The sequence below is a fragment of the Engystomops pustulosus genome, chromosome 8 (assembly GCF_040894005.1).
Source record: "Engystomops pustulosus chromosome 8, aEngPut4.maternal, whole genome shotgun sequence".
Taxonomy (NCBI): domain Eukaryota; kingdom Metazoa; phylum Chordata; class Amphibia; order Anura; family Leptodactylidae; genus Engystomops; species Engystomops pustulosus.
The window spans coordinates 100,159,348-100,182,976 of NC_092418.1; the positions used below are offsets into that span (position 1 = coordinate 100,159,348).

The window sequence follows — 23,629 nt, forward strand, 5'->3', positions numbered from 1 at the left end:
ACAGAGGAGCCATTACTACAGGTAATGAGGGGAGGACACAGGAGCCATTACTACAGGTAATGAGGGGAGGACACAAGAGCCATTACTACAGGTAATGAGGGGAGGACAGAGGAGCCATTACTACAGGTAATGAGAGGAGGACACAGGAGCCATTACTACAGGTAATGAGAGGAGGACAGAGGAGCCATTACTACAGGTAATGAGAGGAGGACACAGGAGCCATTAATACAGGTAATGAGTGGAGGACACATGAGCCATTAATACAGGTAATGAGGGGAGGACAGAGGAGCCATTACTACAGGTAATGAGAAGAGGACACAGGATCCATTACTACAGGTAATGAGAGGAGGACACAGGAGCCATTACTACAGGTAATGAGAGGAGGACACAGGAGCCATTACTACAGGTAATGAGGGGAGGACACAAGAGCCATTAATACAGGTAATGAGTGGAGGACACATGAGCCATTAATACAGGTAATGAGGGGAGGACACAGGAGCCATTACTACAGGTAATGAGAGGACAGAGGAGCCATTACTACAGGTAATGAGGGGAGGACACAGGAGCCATTACTACAGGTAATGAGGGGAGGACAGAGGAGCCATTACTACAGGTGATGAGAGGACAGAGGAGCCATTACTACAGGTGATGAGAGGAGGACACAGGAGCCATTACTACAGGTAATGAGAGGAGGACAGAGGAGCCATTACTACAGGTAATGAGGGGAGGACACAGGAGCCATTACTACAGGTAATGAGAGGACAGAGGAGCCATTACTACAGGTAATGAGGGGAGGACACAGGAGCCATTACTACAGGTGATGAGAGGAGGACACAGGAGCCATTACTACAGGTAATGAGAGGAGTCAGTGTTTTTAGGAGGCCTAACCGTGTGACCTACTATAGGGTCGGTATTTAATAGGGTGGTGGTTTTGGGTCTGTATACGGGAGGGTGTAGTTTAGGGGTCTTTTTAAGTAGTTTATTTACTTAAAGGGGAAGTGCTATTTAAATTTCACACCATGACCTTGTCATGACTCTCAAGCAGTCGAGGGTTTGCCTTAATTTTAGAGGGACCTGTTAATTATAAGCTCAAGTGCAGCAGACATTATGGCTCCAGAAGCCCTGGAGTGCAGTAAAATTGCGCTGAGATCCAGCAGAACGTGGATCAATTCTTCCTAATGAGTCAAGTAGTTTGAAGGTCTGAAGTCTTCTCACCAAATATAAAAAAAAAACTAAATCACATCTTACAATCTTTATATTCACATTTTGCGTTTGCAGCTGCAATGCCAATCTAGGAGCCTCCATGGAACATCTATAAATTATCCGTTTAAATCATTAATATGGATTTTTCATAGATGCTCAAGGTCTGTTCATTTTTGCAAATATTACAAAAATGAATCAGAGAATTATTTAGAGTTTTAGCTTTGTTTTTATATTGACTCCCAGAAGTTGAGCAGCAGCTGTCAGTAAGAAGAACGGTGAAGACATAGCCTCGTGGTGACTTGATCAGGGCTTAGTATCCAGGTGAAGCTTCAATCCGAGGGCCTTCAGGCAGAAGATTCATCTTAAATTTTTCCTCAAGTCAAATGTTCACAACATCATTAGGATTCTAAAGCGTCAAGAAGAGGGAACTTCTTATCTGTGAGGAGGAATCTCATCTTTGGTTTGAGATGATGTCTTCAGTGATGATGAGTCTTGTGGAACCCAGATGAATACACATTTTTAAGACAGATCTTTCTGATATGATTGGACCCTTCACTCTTTAAACCTCTTTTCTGAAGACCTGGACTTTACTGCAAGGTTCCATCAGGTTGCCACTTCAGTTCAGCGGTAGTTGATGCTCACGAGTCAAGAGACACCAGCTAAGGGACACCAGATGGAGTTCAGTCATTTTTAATGTAATTGCAAAAACAGACTGGCTTTGTAGACCACTTGTAAACTAGAACACCTTGTAGCTCAGGCACCTTCCCTTCGGTTAATGTGCCATAAGGAAACCTAGTTTTTCTAAATTGTTTGTGTGTCCCAAGCCCTAGAACCTGGCGACTACTGGACGTGAGGGGGTTAGGTGACCTAAATAACCCTTGACTGGTTTACATGGTGTGTTTGTGTGGGTCCTTCCAACTACAACCTTATTGCTCAGGCACCTTCTCTTGGCCTTAAATAACTCTGAATTTGCAGGGTTTGTGTGTGCTCCAAACTTCCTACTAGGACCTAATGAGCTAGGAACATTATCCCTCAAGCACCATCCCTTAGGTTAAGGTACCTTAAGGAAACAGTTTTGTTGACTTGTTTCTGTGTGTCCCACGCATTCTACAAGCCCTAGGACCTGGCGGCTGCGAGAGGTGGGGGCTAGTGAAACAGTCTTTGTGGAATATTACTGAGGTAGGAACCTTATTGCTCAGGCACCTTCCCTTGGGTGCCTTAAATAACCCTGGTTTGCTGACCGGTTTGTTTGTGCTCCATACTTCCTTTTAAGACCCAGAAACCAATGTGCTCAGGCACCTTCCTTGGGTTAAGGTGCCTTAAGTGCCTGGATTTTCTAACTTGTTTGTCAGTGCCTCAAACCTCATACTAACTCTAGGATCTGAAGATGTGCACAGCAGAAGGTGGTAAAATTACAATCCCTATCAATTCTGATGCAGAATTTCTCATCCCTACCACAGTTTACAGAGGGGTCTCTGCTCCCAACCCCCATTTTCCAGGGCTGCATAGACCTTCCCCACAACCCTGGACAGGTTATTATAGTAATATTCTTCAGCACGTAACAAAGAGCTGAATGTTTAGTGTTGTGCAGATTGTTGGGGGCCTCTGCTCTGAAAGAATACGGGGTCTGGAACACTCTGCCACTTCCTAAATCTCCCCTTTGTCTGGAGGGGACGTGTGATGTGAGGCCGGGGCTCAGAGGCTGCCCATGAGGTGCGAGGATCATAAAACCTGCAGATGTTTTGGCGACAGGAGGCGGCCCGGAAACCAAAGAATGAAAAACTTATTCTGAAGAGACGTCCAGCGGACAGAACCACAACTCCGAGCAGCCAAAGCCCCCGACTCTAATATCCTATTCTTAAGGGGATGTTGCAGCAGATGGAAATCCTGCAAATATCTTAATGTATAAACTATGCTGCTTATTATTATTATTATCTTTATTTTTTTTAAAGATCATTAAAGACCTTAACTCCTTAGATGCCAAATGTATCAAATAGGATAAACCGATATTATATGACCAACAAAATTGTGAGTGCAGCTCTGGAGTATAATACAGGATGTAACTTAGGATCAGTACAGGATAAGTAATGTCATGTATGTACACAGTGACTGCACCAGCAGCAGAATAGTGAGTGCAGCTCTGGAGTATAATACAGGATGTAACTCAGGATCAGTACAGGATAAGTAATGTCATGTATGTACACAGTGACTGCACCAGCAGCAGAATAGTGAGAGCAGCTCTGGAGTATAATACTGGATGTAACTCAGGATCAGTACAGGATAAGTAATGTCATGTATGTACACAGTGACTGCACCAGCAGCAGAATAGTGAGTGCAGCTCTGGAGTATAATACAGGATGTAACTCAGGATCAGTACAGGATAAGTAATGTCATGTATGTACACAGTGACTACACCAGCAGCAGAATAGTGAGTGCAGATCTGGAGTATAATACAGGATGTAACTCAGGATCAGTACAGGATAAGTAATGTCATGTATGTACACAGTGACTCACCAGCAGCAGAATAGTGAGTGCAGCTCTGGAGTATAATACAGGATGTAACTCAGGATCAGTACAGGATAAGTAATGTCATGTATGTACACAGTGACTGCACCAGCAGCAGAATAGTGAGAGCAGCTCTGGAGTATAATACTGGATGTAACTCAGGATCAGTACAGGATAAGTAATGTCATGTATGTACACAGTGACTGCACCAGCAGCAGAATAGTGAGTGCAGCTCTGGAGTATAATACAGGATGTAACTCAGGATCAGTACAGGATAAGTAATGTCATGTATGTACACAGTGACTACACCAGCAGCAGAATAGTGAGTGCAGATCTGGAGTATAATACAGGATGTAACTCAGGATCAGTACAGGATAAGTAATGTCATGTATGTACACAGTGACTCACCAGCAGCAGAATAGTGAGTGCAGCTCTGGAGTATAATACAGGATGTAACTCAGGATCAGTACAGGATAAGTAATGTCATGTATGTACACAGTGACTGCACCAGCAGCAGAATAGTGAGTGCAGCTCTGGGGTATAATACAGGATGTATCTCAGGATCAGTACAGGATAAGTAATGTCATGTATGTAAGTATAATACAGGATGTAACTCAGGATCAGCACAGGATAAGTAATGTCATGTATGTACACAGTGACTGCACCAGCAGCAGAATAGTGAGTGCAGCTCTGGAGTATAATACAGGATGTAACTCAGGATCAGTACAGGATAAGTAATGTCATGTATGTACACAGTGACTGCACCTGCAGCAGAATAGTGAGTGCAGCTCTGGGGTATAATACAGGATGTAACTCAGGATCAGTACAGGATAAGTAATGTCATGTATGTACACAGTGACTGCACCAGCAGCAGAATAATGAGTGCAGCTCTGGAGTATAATACAGGATGTAACTCAGGATCAGTACAGGATAAGTAATGTCATGTATGTACACAGTGACTGCAGCAGCAGAATAGTGAGTGCAGCTCTGGGGTATAATACAGGATGTAACTCAGGATCAGTGCAGGATCAGTAATGTCATGTATGTACACAGTGACTGCACCAGCAGCAGAATATATAATGACTGATGCAGTTGTTCCCCTTTAAGGTCCAGTACTTGTAGTTATCCCTTTAAGAGTGCACAGCACAGAGTGAATTCCCCGTTAATGTACAAATCTGAATTTTGACTTTCATTCAATATTTAAACCAAGTTTCTTGTTGATTATTTACTTAATTATTGAACCTTTTCGCTCTGGAATACTGGACGGGGGCGTCTCGTTGCTCTGTAACTCGGGGCCTCACATTCTGCCAATGGTGAAGCGGCTCGGCCCTATGAAGGCAAAAACAAGTTTACTCCGGGGGTGGCCCTGGTGATCCAGCACGGCTGTCACCTCACATGATGTAAATATTTAAAGGGATATTCCAGGATTTCAATATTAATCACTTATAATTATCTCAATATCAAATGGGCTGTGAGCCGGTAGCAGGCTGCTCTGACTGTCACAGCTTTGGGCTGAGCACTGCCATGCATCGTAAAGTGGCTGTGCTTGGTATTGCAGGACTAAGCTACAATTAAGACAATGGATTTATATTTCAGGATTATAATTTCTCCAAGAGCAGTTGAGGTTTGTCCTCACACTGCTGTTCTCTCTGCATGCACTGCTGTAGAACTTGCTTGGAGCAATAGGAGCCTTCTGTTCATGAGGGGGTGAAGAGCACAGAGCACAGCAGTGTCAGGCCACATCCCCATTGTACGAGCAGAAGCTGCATGTAGTCATGGAGTTGAACCGCAATACCAGACCCAGCCTATGGACAGGTGTGGCGCTGTTCCTCCCCCCTCGTGACCTCTCTTACACCTCAGCATGGAGACCGTGGATGGACAGAACCCCCAGAAAAGAGTCCTGACCGGGGGATCTGCAGATATAGAATCCCAAGTATTTTACAACAATTTTGCAACTAATTTTGTTCTAAAATTCTGCCAAAAATCCACTTAATGAAGGAGGGAGCGGCACTGGGCGACCAAGCCCGTCCTCCGAGACCCCGGCATCTCCAAGCCGCTGTCTGAAGCACTTTAAGATTCCTTGAATGTCGGCAGTTTCCAGCGCTGGTGCCATGTGCCGGGTGGCGCTGCCGTATCACAGGGTCCCCACCCTTCCCCTCATTTCTATCTATTAACAATGGAATGTTCTCCTCAAGTTTTCCATCATTTAACCCCCGTCCCCTGGATCGCCAGGCTCTACAACCCCGGCCAAGAACCAAACTGGACCATGAGATCTATTATCTGATCACATCCAGCAATTCTCTGTTTATACATTGTAACAAACCCTCAGCTGAGAAAAGCATTCGTTCTTTAGCTTATGTTTGGCTTCTTAACACCGTCTCAGGACCAAATCATGTGCTGTACATGTTATCCGTTATCTGATGCCTTATAAAATTATTTTTCTCGGGCTGATATATTGTAACAAACCTTCAGCTGTGAGAACGATTAGTTGTATTTGGGTTTTAAACCCCTGTATGACTTCATCAGAGGATGCAGACAACATGCTGTAATCTCTATAATCTATTTACCAATCACATACAACAATATCCGTTGTAAGATTGACACATTGTAACAAACCCTCAGCTGTGCGATTAGTTCTTTAAAAAGGTTTTAACCCCGTCTTCTCTTCTGTATTGCCAGATATGCCTCTGCCCTCGTACCCCAAAATCTAAGCCCATATAAAACAAGAACAAAACATTGAAACAAACCTTCAGCTGTCAGACGGATTATTTCGTTATGGATTGTCTGCCCTGTGTTGGCTCCATGACATGAGCAGAACACCAGATCTTCTCTTAGGTTTACAATCCATTATACAATCCCATTAAAAAAAAATTCTGTTTAAAAGTTTGGCACATTGCAACAAACCTTCAGCAGTGAAGATTTCTTCTTTATGGGTTTTATCCCCTATTAGCTGGAAACTTGACGTCAGCACCGGATCATTTCTACTCCCTGTTATCTATTATTTTATCCCATAAATCACCACCTGTAACATTGTAACAAACCTTCAGCTGTAAGAAGCCCGAATTCTTTACACGTTTTAAACCCCATCCCCTTTATTGCCAGAATAAAAGACAGAGCCAAGGACCAGAACACTGCAACAAACCTCCAGCTGTGATGAGGATTAGTTTATTAGTTTTGAGCAGTAGATGCTATAGGTCTCCTCCTCTGCTTGCTGTCAGAGAATATTTAAAAAACAAAAAGCTAAATTCTGTCCATACCCAGTACTTTGCAAAGCTGGGGGTTTGTTGCAATGCAAGGCTCCAATGTTTTGGAAGAATGACAGCTCCAAGAAATGCCAGAGTTAAAGGGGAAGTCCATCCTCACAGGGTCAGGTTACAGGTCAGCAGATCTTGTGAGATGCACACAACACACTTTGGGGGTCATTTATTAAGGGCCCGATTCGCGTTTTCCCGACGTGTTACCCGAATATTTCCGTTTTGCGCCGCTTGTACTTAAATTGCCCCGGGATTTTGGCGCACGCGATCGGATTGTGGCGCATCGGCGCTGGCATGCGCGCGACGGAAATCGGGGGGCGTGGCCGAACGAAAACCCGACGTATTCGGAAAAACCGCCGCATTTAAAAACCGAAAATGTGTCGCATAAGGACCGCTTACCTTCACCTGGTCCAGCTCGGTGCATTCCGGCGCGATGAGTTTACTTTCAGCGCAGCAGCGCCACCTGGTGGACGGCGGAAGAACTACCTTATTAAATCCCGGCCGGACCCGAATCCAGAGCGGAGAAGCCGCCGCTGGAACGCGAATGGACCGGGTAAGTAAATTTGCCCCTTTGTGTTTGGGTCTTCACTATGTGTAGGATCTCCGCTTACAAATCTCCTGAAATCCTCTGTGCTGCAAGTGCCATGGCAGACTACAGGCAAAGCTTTGATCCTACAGATATCGGCTGCCTCCATTCCTGCCCATACAATGAGTCTCTGAAACACTCTGTGCTGCTCTGGACCCTGTTAAGTAATGTAACCCACAGCATATGACTTCCCACAATATTGTCAGTACTCTGCTGAAACACTCTGTGCTGCTCTGGACCCTGTTAAGTTATGTAACCCACAATATTGTCAGTACTCTGCTGAAACACTCTGTGCTGCTGTGAACACCTGTTATCCTGTAACTTCCCACAAGATCAGCAGCGCTGCCCTGAAACACTCTGTGCTGCTGGAGTTCCCACTCCTAAGTTACAGCCCATCACTTATTGTTCGACATAACTTACAGCCCTGCTACCCTGAAACACTCTGGGGCAGATTTACTTACCCGGTCCATTCGCGATCCAGCGCCGCGTTCGGGTGCGGCCGGGATTCACTAAGGTAGTTCCTCCGACGTCCACCAGGTGTCACTGCTGCGCTGAAGTCCGCAGAGGCCCACCGGAGTGCACTGAATTTCACCGGCCTATTCCTGGTGAAGGTAAGCGCGAGTCCAGCGAGTGCGGCGGTTTTTCCGAATCCGTCGGGTTTTCGTTCGGCCACGCCCCCCGATTTCCGCCGCATGCATGCCGGTGCGCCACAATCCGATCGCGTGCGCCAAAATCCTGGGGCAATACAGGGAAAAATCGGCGCAAATCGGAAATATTTAGGTAACACGTCGGGAAAACGCGTTTCGGGCCCTTAGTAAATGACCCCCTCTGTGCTGCTTTGCGATACATTGATATGTATCATGATGATAATGATGTGGATCCTCCAGGTTCTTCTCTAGAGGAGATGTGATGAGAAGTGACATTTCATTTCCTTCTCTCCTCCAGGTGTGAGACGTCTCCGCGGGGTATATACCGTATATCACGCATAGCAACAGCCCCCACATAAATATTGCCCTTAGTAACCAGCTGCACATGTATCATCACATCTCCTTTCTCCAAAGAGAAGCTTTATTATCAATGTAACTTCATTACAGCTGAGGATCTGTTACAATAGCATCCAAATCTTCTGACTTGTGCAGTGGATGAACTGGTTACAGCTGTAATAATTGTAACTCTCAGAGTTCTGTTACAATGTATCAGTGGAGGCACCGGCGCTGCCCTGTGACCCGCATTGTCTACATGACCCCACGTGACCGTGTTTACAGCTCAGGACGATGACCCCACATTTCTGAGTAAAACACTTCAAAACTAAACTTTTCTGGTTTGAGCCGAACGCGACATTGGAGACCGGATCATAGTCCCCGAGGAGAAAGTGAATGTAAAACCGCCACCGCAGAATGTAAAACCGCCATGAGGAGGGGGAAAGGACAAAAGCTGCTGAGACCCAGAATGTGACAATCACAAAGCCAGAAGAATCACACACCCTACTCTACAGTGTAGCTCCATCCGACCACCCACCCCCACCAGACTGACAGCATGGGTGCTCTGACCCCTCTGTGACTGCACCCCCCATACACAGCGAGCTGCCATGTCCTGTATCCTGACACCTTTCTATCATAGCCAGCAGTGGTCAGGGGTCTGCATGGGTGCTCTGACCCCTCTGTGACTACACCCCCCATACACAGCGAGCTGCCATGTCCTGTGTGTCCTAACACCTTTCTATCATAGCCAGCAGTGGTCAGGGGTCAGCATGGGTGCTCTGACCCCTCTGTGACTACACCCCCCATACACAGCGAGCTGCCATGTCCTGTGTGTCCTGACACCTTTCTATCATAGCCAGCAGTGGTCAGGGGTCAGCATGGGCGCTCTGACCCCTCTGTGACTACACCCCCCATACACAGCGATCTGCCATGTCCTGTGTGTCCTGACATCTTTCTATCATAGCCAGCAGTGGTCAGCATGGGTGCTCTGACCTCCCTGTGACTACACCCCCCATACACAGCGAGCTGCCATGTCCTGTGTGTCCTGACACCTTTCTATCATAGCCAGCAGTGGTCAGGGGTCAGCATGGGTGCTCTGACCCCTCTGTGACTACACCCCCCATACACAGCGAGCTGCCATGTCCTGTGTGTCCTGACACCTTTCTATCATAGCCAGCAGTGGTCAGCATGGGCGCTCTGACCTCCCTGTGACTACACCCCCCATACACAGCGAGCTGCCATGTCCTGTGTGTCCTGACACCTTACTATCATAGCCAGTAGTGGTCAGGGGTCAGCATGGGTGCTCTGTTCCCTCTGTGACTACACCCCCCATACACAGCGAGCTGCCATGTCCTGTGTGTCCTGACACCTTTCTATCATAGCCAGCAGTGGTCAGGGGTCAGCATGGGCGCTCTGACCCCTCAGTGACTACACCCCCCATACACAGCGAGCTGCCATGTCCTGTGTGTCCTGACACCTTTCTATCATAGCCAGCAGTGGTCAGGGGTCAGCATGGGCGCTCTGACCCCTCAGTGACTACACCCCCCATACACAGCGAGCTGCCATGTCCTGTGTGTCCTGACACCTTTCTATCATAGCCAGCAGTGGTAAGGGGTCAGCATGGGGCTCTGACCCCTCTGTGACTACACCCCCCATACACAGCGAGCTGCCATGTCCTGTGTGTCCTGACACCTTTCTATCATAGCCAGCAGTGGTCAGGGGTCAGCATGGGCGCTCTGACCCCTCTGTGACTACACCCCCATACACAGGGATCTGCCATGTCCTGTGTGTCCTGACACCTTTCTATCATAGCCAGCAGTGGTCAGGGGTCAGCATGGGCGCTCTGACCTCTCTGTGACTACACCCCCCATACACCGTGAGCTGCGATGTCCTGTGTCCTGACACCTTTCTATCATAGCCAGCAGTGGTCAGGGGTCATCATGGGCACTCTGACCCCTCTGTGACTACACCCCCCATACACAGCGAGCTGCCATGTCCTGTGTGTCCTAACACCTTTCTATCATAGCCAGCAGTGGTCAGGAGTCAGCATGGGTGCTCTGACCCCTCTGTGACTACACCCCCCATACACAGCGAGCTGCCATGTCCTGTGTGTCCTGACACCTTTCTATCATAGCCAGCAGTGGTCAGGGGTCAGCATGGGCGCTCTGACCCCTCTGTGACTACACCCCCCATACACAGCGATCTGCCATGTCCTGTGTGTCCTGACATCTTTCTATCATAGCCAGCAGTGGTCAGCATGGGTGCTCTGACCTCCCTGTGACTGCACCCCCCATACACAGCGAGCTGCCATGTCCTGTGTGTCCTGACACCTTTCTATCATAGCCAGCAGTGGTCAGGGGTCAGCATGGGTGCTCTGACCCCTCTGTGACTACACCCCCCATACACAGCGAGCTGCCATGTCCTGTGTGTCCTGACACCTTTCTATCATAGCCAGCAGTGGTCAGCATGGGCGCTCTGACCCCTCTGTGACTACACCCCCCATACACAGCAAGCTGCCATGTCCTGTGTGTCCTGACACCTTTCTATCATAGCCAGCAGTGGTCAGCATGGGTGCTCTGACCTCCCTGTGACTACACCCCCCATACACAGCGAGCTGCCATGTCCTGTGTGTCCTGACACCTTACTATCATAGCCAGTAGTGGTCAGGGGTCAGCATGGGTGCTCTGTTCCCTCTGTGACTACACCCCCCATACACAGCGAGCTGCCATATCCTGTGTGTCCTGACACCTTTCTATCATAGCCAGCAGTGGTCAGGGGTCAGCATGGGCGCTCTGACCCCTCAGTGACTACACCCCCCATACACAGCGAGCTGCCATGTCCTGTGTGTCCTGACACCTTTCTATCATAGCCAGCAGTGGTAAGGGGTCAGCATGGGGCTCTGACCCCTCTGTGACTACACCCCCCATACACAGCGAGCTGCCATGTCCTGTGTGTCCTGACACCTTTCTATCATAGCCAGCAGTGGTCAGGGGTCAGCATGGGCGCTCTGACCCCTCTGTGACTACACCCCCATACACAGCGATCTGCCATGTCCTGTGTGTCCTGACACCTTTCTATCATAGCCAGCAGTGGTCAGGGGTCAGCATGGGCGCTCTGACCTCTCTGTGACTACACCCCCCATACACCGTGAGCTGCGATGTCCTGTGTCCTGACACCTTTCTATCATAGCCAGCAGTGGTCAGGGGTCATCATGGGCACTCTGACCTCTCAGTGACTACACCCCCATACACAGCGAGCTGCCATGTCCTGTGTGTCCTGACACCTTTCTATCATGGCTAGCAGTGGTCAGGGGTCAGCATGGGCGCTGTGACCCCTCTGTGACTACATCCCCCATACACAGTGAGCTGCCATGTCCTGTGTATCCTGACACCTTTCTATCATAGCCAGCAGTGGTCAGGGGTCAGCATGGGCGCTGTGACCCCTCTGTGACTACATCCCCCATACACAGTGAGCTGCCATGTCCTGTGTGTCCTGACACCTTTCTATCATAGCCAGCAGCGGTCAGAGGTCAGCATGGGCGCTCTGACCCCTCTGTGACTACACCCGCCATACACAGGGAGCTGCCATGTCCTGTGTCCTGACACCTTTCTATCATAGGCAGCAGTGGTCAGGGGTCAGCATGGGCACTCTGACCCCTCTGTGACTACACCCCCCATACAGAGCGAGCTGCCATGTCCTGTGTGTCCTGACACCTTTCTATCATAGCCATCAGGGGTCTCCAGGGGTCAGCATGGGTGCTCTGACCCCTCTGTGACTACACCCCCCACACACAGCGAGCTGCCATGTCCTGTGTGTCCTGACACCTTTCTATCATAGCCAGCAGTGGTCAGGGGTCAGCATGTAAACCTACAACACAATAAAAGTGGTTCCAGTCTTCAGTAAGTTAATATCCGGTGTCATCATTATTCGGTCAGTGATAAATGACTTTGAGGCCGTGATGAACAGAAGGTGCCGCATAGTATAATACAATACAGATCTCTATTATACGGTATAAAAATACAGGCAGTCCCCTACTTAGGAACACTCGACTTACATACGACCCCTAGTTACAAACGGACCTCTGGATATTGGTAATTTATTGTACTTTAGTCCTAGGCTATAATGATCAGCTATAACAGTTATCACTGGTGTCTGTAATGAAGCTTTAGTGTTAATCCTGATTCTTATGACAACCCAACATTTTTAAAATCCAATTGTCACAGAGACCAAAAAAGTTCTGGCTGGGATTACAATGATAAAATATACAGTTCCGACTTACATACAAATTCAACTTAAGAACAAACCTACAGACCCCATCTTGTATGTAACCCGGCGACTGCCTGTATATTTATTATCAAACAAACAGCATTATGGGGGTCATTAAGATCCTACGACTTTACCATAAATTCTTTCATTCTACAGAAGAGAAACGTATCACGCGCCCCCTGCAGGATGGTCCTAGGACTACATCACACGTTACAGTCCTGAGGATTTTACACTAATTGCAAAAGTTTTCATTAAAGGAAATATAAACAATATAAATACATCCTCTGTTTCCTTTGGGAGAGATCTCCGGCTACACATCCAGCATCAAGGAGAATCCAGGAGGTGGCTGGAGACAAAGCAGAAAGAAGAAGAGATCAATGAGGACAGTGTTCATGCTAAGAGCTGGTGCCCTCACATCTCCTCTAGGCATCAGTGGGCATTGATGCATGGCACAGTGGCCACAAATCTCCTCGCGGTCTATTGCGGATGAGCCCGATACCTACAGATCCTGACCCCTCACCTTCTGGGAAGAGCCGATGCAAAACGTCATTTCCTGATGCGTTTTCCAGCTACAACGCCCATCTGCTCTATGCACACCCTGAGGACCTGGGTGACCTCACCCTGCACCGAGGGGCTCTGGCCTACCAGTCCATTCTGCAGAGTCAGCAACTCTGCCTCCACTGAAAGGGGAAATACTGTAAGTAAAACATTTCCGGCACTTGACTCCGGCCCTCTGCACCCACCCGGAGCTCCGGCCCCTCAGGTTGCTCACCTGCCTGATGCTCTGCTGTCGTCTGCTCCAGCGCAGCTTGGGATTTCTCCAGTGAAGTCTTCAGAATTTCCACCTCCTCCTGCAGAGCTTTTTCCTGCTGGCAGCAGGTGGACAAGAGATCCTCAACCTCCGTCAGTCGCGAATTCAAGGATTCACTGCAGAACAAGGATACAATGAGGGATCATCTCGTCCGAAGAGACTCAAGCAACTATTACATGTACCCCAAGCTGTACAGTCATGGCCAAAAGTTTTGAGAATGATACAAATTTTCTTGAACTTTTTCCCCCAAAACACATTTCAACTTCATTGCACGCCTCTGCCTTAAAAGAAGCAGCTAACATGGTGTCAGTGATTGCTCCAGTAACACAGGTGCGGGTGCTGATGAGGACAGGGCTGGAGATCAATCTGTCATGATTAAGTAACAATCACACCACTTTCAAAGGAGGCTGGTGCTTGGCATCATTGTTTCTCTTCTGTTAACCATGGTTATCTCTAAAGAAACACGTGCAGTCATCATTGCACAGCACAAAACTGGCCGAACAGGGAAGAGTATCACAGCAAGAAAGATTGCACCTCAGTTACCAATCTATCGCATCATCAAGGCCTGGTGTCCAGGAGGGCAGCAAAGAAGCCACTTCTGTCCAGAAAAACATCAGGGACAGACTGATATTCTGCAAAAGGTACAGGGAGGGGACTGCTGAGGACTGGGGAAAAGTCACTTTCTCTGATAAATCCCCTTTCCGATTGTTTGGAACATCTGGGAAACAGCTTGTTGGGAGAAGACAAGGTGAGCGATACCACCAGTCTTGTCTCATGCCACCTGTAAAGCCTCCTGCAGCCATTCATGTGTGGGGCGGCTTCTCAGATGGAAGAATGGGAACAGAATGTCCTCCAAGAGCAACTTCTCCCAACCGTCCAGGAACAGTAGGTGATGAACAATGCCTTTTCCAGCATGATGGAGCACCTGCCATAAAGCAAAGGGGATAACTAAATGGCTCAGGGAACAAAACAGAGATTTTGGGGCAGATTTATCAAGCAGTCTGAAAGTCTGAATATTTCTAGTTGCCCATGGAAACCAATCACAGCTCCCCTTTAAAATATTCATGAGCACTGGTAAAATGAAAGCTGAGCTGTGATTGGTTGCCATGGGCAACTGGAAATATTCTGACTTTCAGACTGCTTGATAAATATCCCCCTTTGGGTCCATGTCCTGGAAACTCCCCAGACCTTAATCCCATTGAGAACTTGTGGTCAATCATCAAGAGACGGATGGACAAACAAAAACCAACAAATTGTGACACGATGCAGCAGTGACTGTGCAGGAATGGACGGCTATCAGTCAGGATCTGGTCCAGAAGGTGATGAGAGCTGCCAGGGAGAATTGCAGAGGTCCTGAAGAAGAAGGGGCAGCACTGCTAATACTGACTCGCTGCAGTAACTCCTTCTCACTGACAATAAAAGCTTTTGTTACTCATAATATGATTGCACTGGTATCTCTGTATGTGATAAAAACATCTGACAAACCCGAGGGCAACAGATCATGTGACAATATAATATTTGTGTCATTCTCAAAACTTATGGCCATGACTGTACACTGCAGCTCTGCTACATAAGGCTATTGGGTGGCCCCCAAGTCCCACAAGCCTTTGTATGACCTTCATCCTTACACGGAATCTGACCTTGGATTATTGGACATCCAGAGCTTTTGGAAAGGTTTATTACTGAAACAGACATCAGTTCTTTCCACTGTTACTTATGTAACCAAGAATCACCAGAGCCCCCAACGCTCTGCAGAGTTCTGAAGCTTCAGATGTGAATAGAGAAGAATTACTCAGCAGAATGAGCTGCACATTCACCCCGGTGCACGGTATAATGATATTCATCCCAGCAACGCGAGGATTACCAGGACTCTGAGCTCCCAGACGCTCTTAATCTTTCCATTTCATGTGTCACCGCCTGGAGCTGCTGCTGCGTTCTCTCTTCTACCTCCAGAGCTTCCTGTAGATCCACAGCCTGAGCCGCGCGGGAGACGTAGAACTCTCTGCCCAAACTTCTGAAGATAAGAAGATTTAAAACTCTCGTAACTAAAGTTACCAAGTGCAATAAATAAGGAAATCTTATCTCCAAGTCACAGAGATTCACAGGTTTCATCTAATCTCATACTCCAGAACTGCACTCACTATTCTGCTGCTGGTGCAGTCACTGTGTACATACATGACATTACTTATCCTGTACTGATCCTGAGTTACATCCTGTATTATACCCCAGAGCTGCACTCACTATTCTGCTGGTGCAGTCACTGTGTACATACATGACATTACTTATCCTGTACTGATCCTGAGTTACATCCTGTATTATACCCCAGAGCTGCACTCACTATTCTGCTGCTGGTGCAGTCACTGTGTACACACACATGACATTACTTATCCTGTACTGATCCTGAGTTACATCCTGTATTATACCCCAGAGCTGCACTCACTATTCTGCTGCTGGTGCAGTCACTGTGTACACACACATGACATTACTTATCCTGTACTGATCCTGAGTTACACCCTGTAGATCTTTTATTTTATATAAAAGTAAAAAAACATAACACAAACCAAACATAATATACAATATATACAAAATATATACAATATCTTACCTGCTGGTCCAGCCCCATTCATACCTAGCAAAAATAATGACTTACAATACACCAAAATTTATAAACACCAAATACTACAACCCCCACCCAACCGATTATTACATCCTAAACCAAACCAATAACAAACACAAGCCATACCCACAAATAAACATAAATGACCATAAATATACATAAACCCACCCCACACCCTCTAATAACAAACCACCCCACACAGATAACATCCCACACCCATTTTTTTTTTTAAATATATATAATAACAAACACAGAATACACATAACACTACACTAAACTAAATCCCTCGCCCGCACCCTCCCCTTCCCCCCAGACACTGGTCTAACGTCCAAAGTTTGCGTTAAGTAGTCCAGACCAGTGCCCAGGTCAGTTCATAAGTCCCACCACCATCACCCCCCTCCCAACCTAACACTATGTCCCAAACCCAACTATATACAATATATATACAGTAATTACAACATAACATAAAGAGAACACAATACAAATAAAGTCTAAACAACATCAATCCAAACCACATAAAGCCCAGGTTCGGCGCCTGCAGCCCCTACATCACTATAACCTCAGAACACAAAACAAAAATCTACAGTGCAGCATCAGCCCAACACCAGGAGCGGAGATGACAGACTAAGGGATTATACTCCAGAGCTGCACTCACTATTCTGCTGCTGGTGCAGTCACTGTGTACATACATGACATTACTTATCCTGTACTGATCCTGAGTTACATCCTGTATTATACCCCAGAGCTGCACTCACTATTCTGCTGCTGGTGCAGTCACTGTGTACATACATGACATTACTTATCCTGTACTGATCCTGAGTTACATCCTGTATTATACTCCAGAGATGCACTCACTATTCTGCTGCTGGTGCAGTCACTGTGTACATACATGACATTACTTATCCTGTACTGATCCTGAGTTACATCCTGTATTATACTCCAGAGCTGCACTCACTATTCTGCTGGTGCAGTGACTGTGTACATACATGACATTACTTATCCTGTACTGATCCTGAGTTACATCCTGTATTATACTCCAGATCTGCACTCACTATTCTGCTGCTGGTGCAGTCACTGTGTACATACATGACATTACTTATCCTGTACTGATCCAGAGTTACATCCTGTATTATACCCCAGAGCTGCACTCACTATTCTGCTGCTGGTGCAGTCACTGTGTACATACATGACATTACTTATCCTGTACTGATCCTGAGTTACATCCTGTATTATACCCCAGAGCTGCACTCACTATTCTGCTGGAGGAGTCACTGTGTACAAACATGAAATTACTTATCATACCATATCGGCCAAGTTGATATGTTGGGTGAGCAACATGTCGTAAATTAGGGTAGAAATGGGAATTGCTATATAATATTCAGCCCCTCCCAACATTGTCAGGTGAGGACACATGTAATTTCACCTCTCAGTGGTGTCGGCCTCCAGGGTCTGCACTTCTGTTTTTATCTTGTCCAATTGTTCTTGCTGGGACTGGACCTCACTGGACAAGAGCTGAACAATATTCTACCAAAGAACAACATAAATAGTTTGGCATCTACAACTTCTGAAATACTTTCTGCTGCTGAATCATATAGAAAACTTGGTTTATGCAACCCCCCCTCCTTCCCCAACAACCCGGCACATTGGTAATACACAGTTACATGTGACTTAATCCTAAAGGTTATGGACAAACCTGGAGCTCCCCCATAGTGTAAGAGCAAAGATTCTCATCATCTCCGGTCAGAAACTGTTCTAACAAATCCATCTGAAAGGCAAGAAAAAAAAACACAATTAGTACCGCTTCATTTTTGAACCTTTTGACACAGACATTGGCAACCTTGGCACATGCCCCAAACCCTTTTGTTTGGCAGTGCTCCAGGATTGCCGAATGTCTGTGGAGAGAACTGTGCACATCTGCAGACTTTCTACAATTCACATTTCTGCTTGGATCCTATAACTCTGCCCTTCATCTCCCTAAACAGGTCCATTTCCTAAATCTAATCTCCTCTCTCTAGCACAACCCCAAAAGCCTCTTCCATACTCTTCACTCCTTACTAACACCAAAGGTGCAGTCACCTGTCACAGACCTTGGTGCTGAAGATCTGGCTGCCTACTTTAAAGATAAAATCGACTGCATTCACCGAGAAATAACTTCTCAATCCACTCCTCCCACGAATTCCCTTCCCTCTGGACCTTATCTTGTTCACCCTCTTCCTTTCCAGTCACAGAGGAGAAGTGTCCAGGCTCCATTCTTCTGCTCGCCCCACTACCTGCATCAGTGACCCCATCCCCTCCCATCTCGTACAGTCACTTCTCACCTCACTAATATCTTTAACCTCTCTCTATCTCTTCTGGTGTCTTTCCCTCGTCCATTAAGCATTATGTTGACCACTTTCTAATCACTCTTTCACTCAGGAGCGCCTGGTCTATTCTCTATAACCCGCTATCTCTCAGCTAACTCTCTCCTTGACCCCCTATAATCTGGTTCTCCACTGAAACTGATTTTTCCAAAGCCTCCAATAATCTCGTGACTGCTAAATCCAAAAGTGACTACCGTATTTTTCGGACTATAAGGCGCACAAAAAAATACTTTGATTTTCTCAGAAACCAAAGGTGCGCCTTATAGTCCTTATATATGAACCGTACTTACAGACAACAGCTGTCTTGAACTGTGCACAAGTCTGCCATCTTCTGGTCATTCATCCTCATAATCAGGTGCGTCTTATATATGAACCTAGACACTTAAGCAGGCATTTATTGATGGTGCGCCTTGTAATACGGTGCACCTTCTAGTCCGAAAAATACGGTATTCACTCTTCATTCTTCTGGATCTATCGGCAACGTTAGTTACTGTGGACCACCAGCTCCTCCCACCCTGCACTCTCTTGGTTTTCTTCCCATCTCTATGACCGCACTTTCAGTGTCTCAGGGGTTCCTTAGGGCTCAGTCCTACGTCCTCTTCTCTTCTCTCTCTATACAGCCCCCATTGGACAAACCATGAGCAGATTTGGTTTCCAGTATCATCTCTTTGCTGATGATACCCAGCTGTATAATTCTGAATGTAACATCATTCCTGCCTTATTCCAGAAAACTAGTGACTGTCTCTCTGCTGTCCTCTCTCTTCTCTAATTTTTCCTTCTTGTCTTTTCACTGTCTAGAAACCGACCCATCGATGACATCTCTATTTCCATCTATGATGTAAAATCCAAGCCCACAAGAAAACTGTGCAAATGCATTTTTTCACCAATTTCATTTAACATTTGGATTACCCCCCCCCCCCCGCCCCCCGCTTCGCAGTACATGGTACGGAATATTAAACACTGTCACTATGAAGTGCAATTTGTTATGCAGAAAACAATCCCTCATACATTTCTTACATGAAAAAAAAAAGAAAAGTTATACATTTTTCAAGGTGGAGAGTGAAACATGAAAAACAAAAAAAAGGACCTGTCCATTAAAGGGTTAAAACATTTCTAAAACACCAATTGTCGCCCTGATTCACTCTCGCCTAGACTCCTGGAACTCCATACCACTTGGTCTTCCAGTCACTAAACTCTCTCCACTACCATCTATTGAATGCAGCATCCAGGCTCGTCTCTCAGACCACACGCTATACAGATGCCTCCAGTCTGAGCCACTCACTGCACTGCTTGTCCATCTCTTTCTGAATAAAGTTTAAATGAATAACCCTCATCCACAAAGCTCTGCACAATCCTGCACCTCCCTACCTCTCCTCTCTGTCTATCACCCAACCCGTGCTCTTCGTTCTGCCAGCGATATGAGATTATTCATTTCCCTTACTCAAACCGATCACTCAGGTCTCCAGGACTTCTCCCGAGTCGCACCAATTCTCTGGAATGCCCTTTCCCGAACTCTCAAACTAATTGCCTCCAAAAGTTTCAAGCTTTAGGAAGGACCATTGCATTCCTTAACTGCAGGCAACTTTAAAGGAGACCTTTCATGGCTATTTGGGACCCTACACCTTATCCTTATGGACTTGTGGTTTAGTGTCCCAAATCACCACGACAGGTTCCCTTTATCTCTTTTTACTATCCCATCCTGTGTCCTCCTCCTGTCAGTTATCCAGCAAACACCACTGCAGTCAGTAGTTCAAGCAGCATCTTTATTTATTACACTATTTTATACTGTTGCCTTGTAAAAAAAAATGGCTGGACCATTATACAAGCTCTGATACCTCTTGTGTCACCCCCTCATCCTCATAGACTGTAAGCTCTTGTGTCACCCCCTCATCCTCATAGACTGTAAGCTCTTGTGTCACCCCCTCATCCTCATAGACTGTAAGCTCTTGTGTCACCCCCTCATCCTCATAGACTGTAAGCTCTTGTGTCACCCCCTCATCCTCATAGACTGTAAGCTCTTGTGTCACGCCTCATCCTCATAGACTGTAAGCTCTTGTGTCACCCCCTCATCCTCATAGACTGTAAGCTCTTGTGTCACCCCCTCATCCTCATAGACTGTAAGCTCTTGTGTCACCCCCTCATCCTCATAGACTGTAAGCTCTTGTGTCACCCCCTCATCCTCATAGACTGTAAGCTCTTGTGTCACCCCCTCATCCTCATAGACTGTAAGCTCTTGTGCCCCCCCTCATCCTCATAGACTGTAAGCTCTTGTGCCCCCCCTCATCCTCATAGACTGTAAGCTCTTGTGCCCCCCCTCATCCTCATAGACTGTAAGCTCTTGTGCCCCCCCTCATCCTCATAGACTGTAAGCTCTTGTGCCCCCCCTCATCCTCATAGACTGTAAGCTCTTGTGTCACCCCCTCATCCTCATAGACTGTAAGCTCTTGTGCCCCCCCCCCCCCCCTCATAGACTGTAAGCTCTTGTGCATATGGATCTGATATTGATGATCTATCCCAGTGTTGGCGAACCTATGGCAGGTGCCAGAGGTGGCACTCAGAGCCACTTCTGTTGGTACTCACCCCGGGACAGAGCTCACCGTACAGGAACAAATCCACCAAATCTTCCTGCAGCCCCAAGCAACTTAAGAGATGTTGGCCGTTTGGAACTGCAGGAAAAGTGAGGTGGTGTGGACAGGACTGCATTATCTTTGGAGGTCCCCCTTCATTCTTCCTCTACAGAGAGACCCTGGAGAGAACCTTCAATGAGAGTCTGAATTTGCCCTTCTTCTTTCTACTGTATTGGTGGCCTCAAGGGGCCGATACGATTGAAAGATGTGGAAGAAAAGGTAGCGATACCTTACTGCTTAAAATGCCGTGTTGTGGAATTTTGGTTGTAGCTTAGGAACTCAGTCTCTAAATGCTTCGCCATCACCGATTTATCCAATGGAAAGCCCTTCCCTTCAGTTTCTTTTACAATGTCGCTGTGTCATGTGGTTAGAGGATGGGATGAAGCGGAAGGTCGAGGAGGGCAATGACAGGCCAGGAACACGTTGTGACCTCATTCTGTATCGTGAGGTGACATATTGTAAGAGAAGAGAATTTTACCCCCACAATCAGGGCAGGCCCGGGTGCAGCCGCCTGCTGGGGCCTTCCAAACCACAAAAAGAAAACTGCTTATAAAAAATAAAAAGACGAATTCAGTCAATTTGAGGAAAACATAGCATGGCAGTGACCTCTGACCCTCACTGCTGTAACATTGTATGAGTGTTAGAAACTTGCAGTAATAACTTGTGACTCTCAGATTCACTGGCTGTTACATTGCAACGACACCAGACGCGAGCCACCAGTGAGTATGACTTACCGCTGCCCACGTGACCGGCCCCGGCCCCGGCCCCGGCCCCGGCCCCGCCTACCTGTACGATCCTCCACACAGCAGGGAGGCCGCGCGCGTCTTTTCGAATGTGCAAGACGTCATTTCCGGTACTAGAATCATGGCGTTTAAGAAAACCGGAAGTGCAGCGGATTCCCGACCATAGAGATGACTACTTCCGGTAAACTGAAGAGCTTGTTAGGGCCGCATCCATTAGTGTTATATATTACACATGGAACATTTGTGATGTATGGACGGAGGGTCCGGGCCGCCCATGACAGCGAGCGCTGAGAGGGTTAATGGATCTCACATAATGTAAACAGCAGACCTACAAGGGGTTAAACTGCGAATATAACAACTCATTAACCCCTTAGTGCCATGACCTACCCGCTCCAAAGGCTCCAGACAGCGGTTCATGTAACCCATGACTTACATTTCATGGAGGGGAGAAAGCTTAAAGGGAATGTCCAGAGGGTTTCTTCCAAAATCAGCGCCACAACCTGACTATGGCTGGTCATAATTGTGTTGTAATGGAAATCAGAATTAAAAAAAAGCACTAATTTGCCTAATGAGAAGATTTATCTCCTTTAGTTCACTGAACCTACTGTTAAGGAGATCGCACTGGTTTTGGACGCCATCTTGCGTACTGTCATCCATTTTTCGATACTGCGGACATGTTCGCTGACCACTGTCCAGCTAGTGTCATGATTCAGCCATTTTTGTGTAACCTGCCTGTAAAAGACAGAGTACTCTTACCAGTTCTGACGTGCGATGCTGGTTGAATGATGACCCATAGTGCCTGCTTGTCAGAAGGGGCTGCCTTGATGCCAGGTACTTATACGGACGAGAGCACGTATGTTGACAGGAGATGTACCTGCATGTGGTAATAGAGTGTGTAAACTCAACCAGTACCTACTGCTGACCCTATGCTCCCGCCCTTACAAGGGCAGTACCAAATATTTCACCTATTCAAAAAAACACCCTGCATCCCCCTCCCTGATGCGTTTCCTACTCCTAAGGATTCTTCAGAGGGATTGCGCTGGAAATGCTCTAGAATAACTTAGGGCAGCATCAATATTTAGGAGTGTCCCGCAGGGTCTAAGCCCAAGTGTAAGTTCGTGCCCTGTGCGGAACCCCCAAGCTGATCCCTATCTGGTCAGGAAGGGATGTAATGTAACTATAATGTAACAGAATGGGTAAGACAAGTCTAGTGTCATGCCCTGGGTGCCCTGTGCGGAAACCCACCAAGTGTATAGGGTCATGTGATGGGTGCCCTGTGTGGAACCCCTGAAACTGATCCCTGTCTGGTCATGTAGGGATCAGTTTCTGGGGTTCCGCACAGGGCACCCATCACATGACCCTATACACTTGGGCTTTCCCATTCTGTTACATTATAGTGTAATGTAATGGAAATCATCATCAAAGCAGATCATAATAAATCCCCACATAGTATAGATTATTACAACTATTGTGAACTATACACAGTGCAGTGCACACTAATTCTGCTATAGATTCCCAATATCTGGTGTACCATGCAGAATAATAGTAATCTATATACAGCGCTATCCTGATTTATAAAGTGCTACCGAATATGATAAGCCGGAATTTATGGGACTCTACTAGGAACTAGGCCCTTTTGCACATTTCAAACCGCCTTTGATAAAACAGAATAGTGAG

General features: G+C 46.8%; 1 protein-coding gene across 1 annotated transcript; it reads right to left on the minus strand.

Moving 5' to 3' along the window:
* Positions 1–1,262: 1,262 nt before the first annotated feature.
* On the minus strand, positions 1,263–22,103 carry LOC140075730 (uncharacterized). The gene is made up of 8 exons (XM_072121996.1): positions 21,996–22,103; positions 17,916–17,987; positions 17,646–17,746; positions 15,470–15,619; positions 13,567–13,721; positions 13,074–13,140; positions 4,951–5,037; positions 1,263–1,862 (listed from the first exon to the last, which is right to left on the minus strand). Exons 2-8 carry the CDS (start codon positions 17,985–17,987, stop codon positions 1,820–1,822), a joined length of 675 nt encoding a protein of 224 aa, XP_071978097.1. The 5' UTR covers positions 21,996–22,103; the 3' UTR covers positions 1,263–1,819.
* Between the last annotated feature and the right edge of the window lie 1,526 nt (positions 22,104–23,629).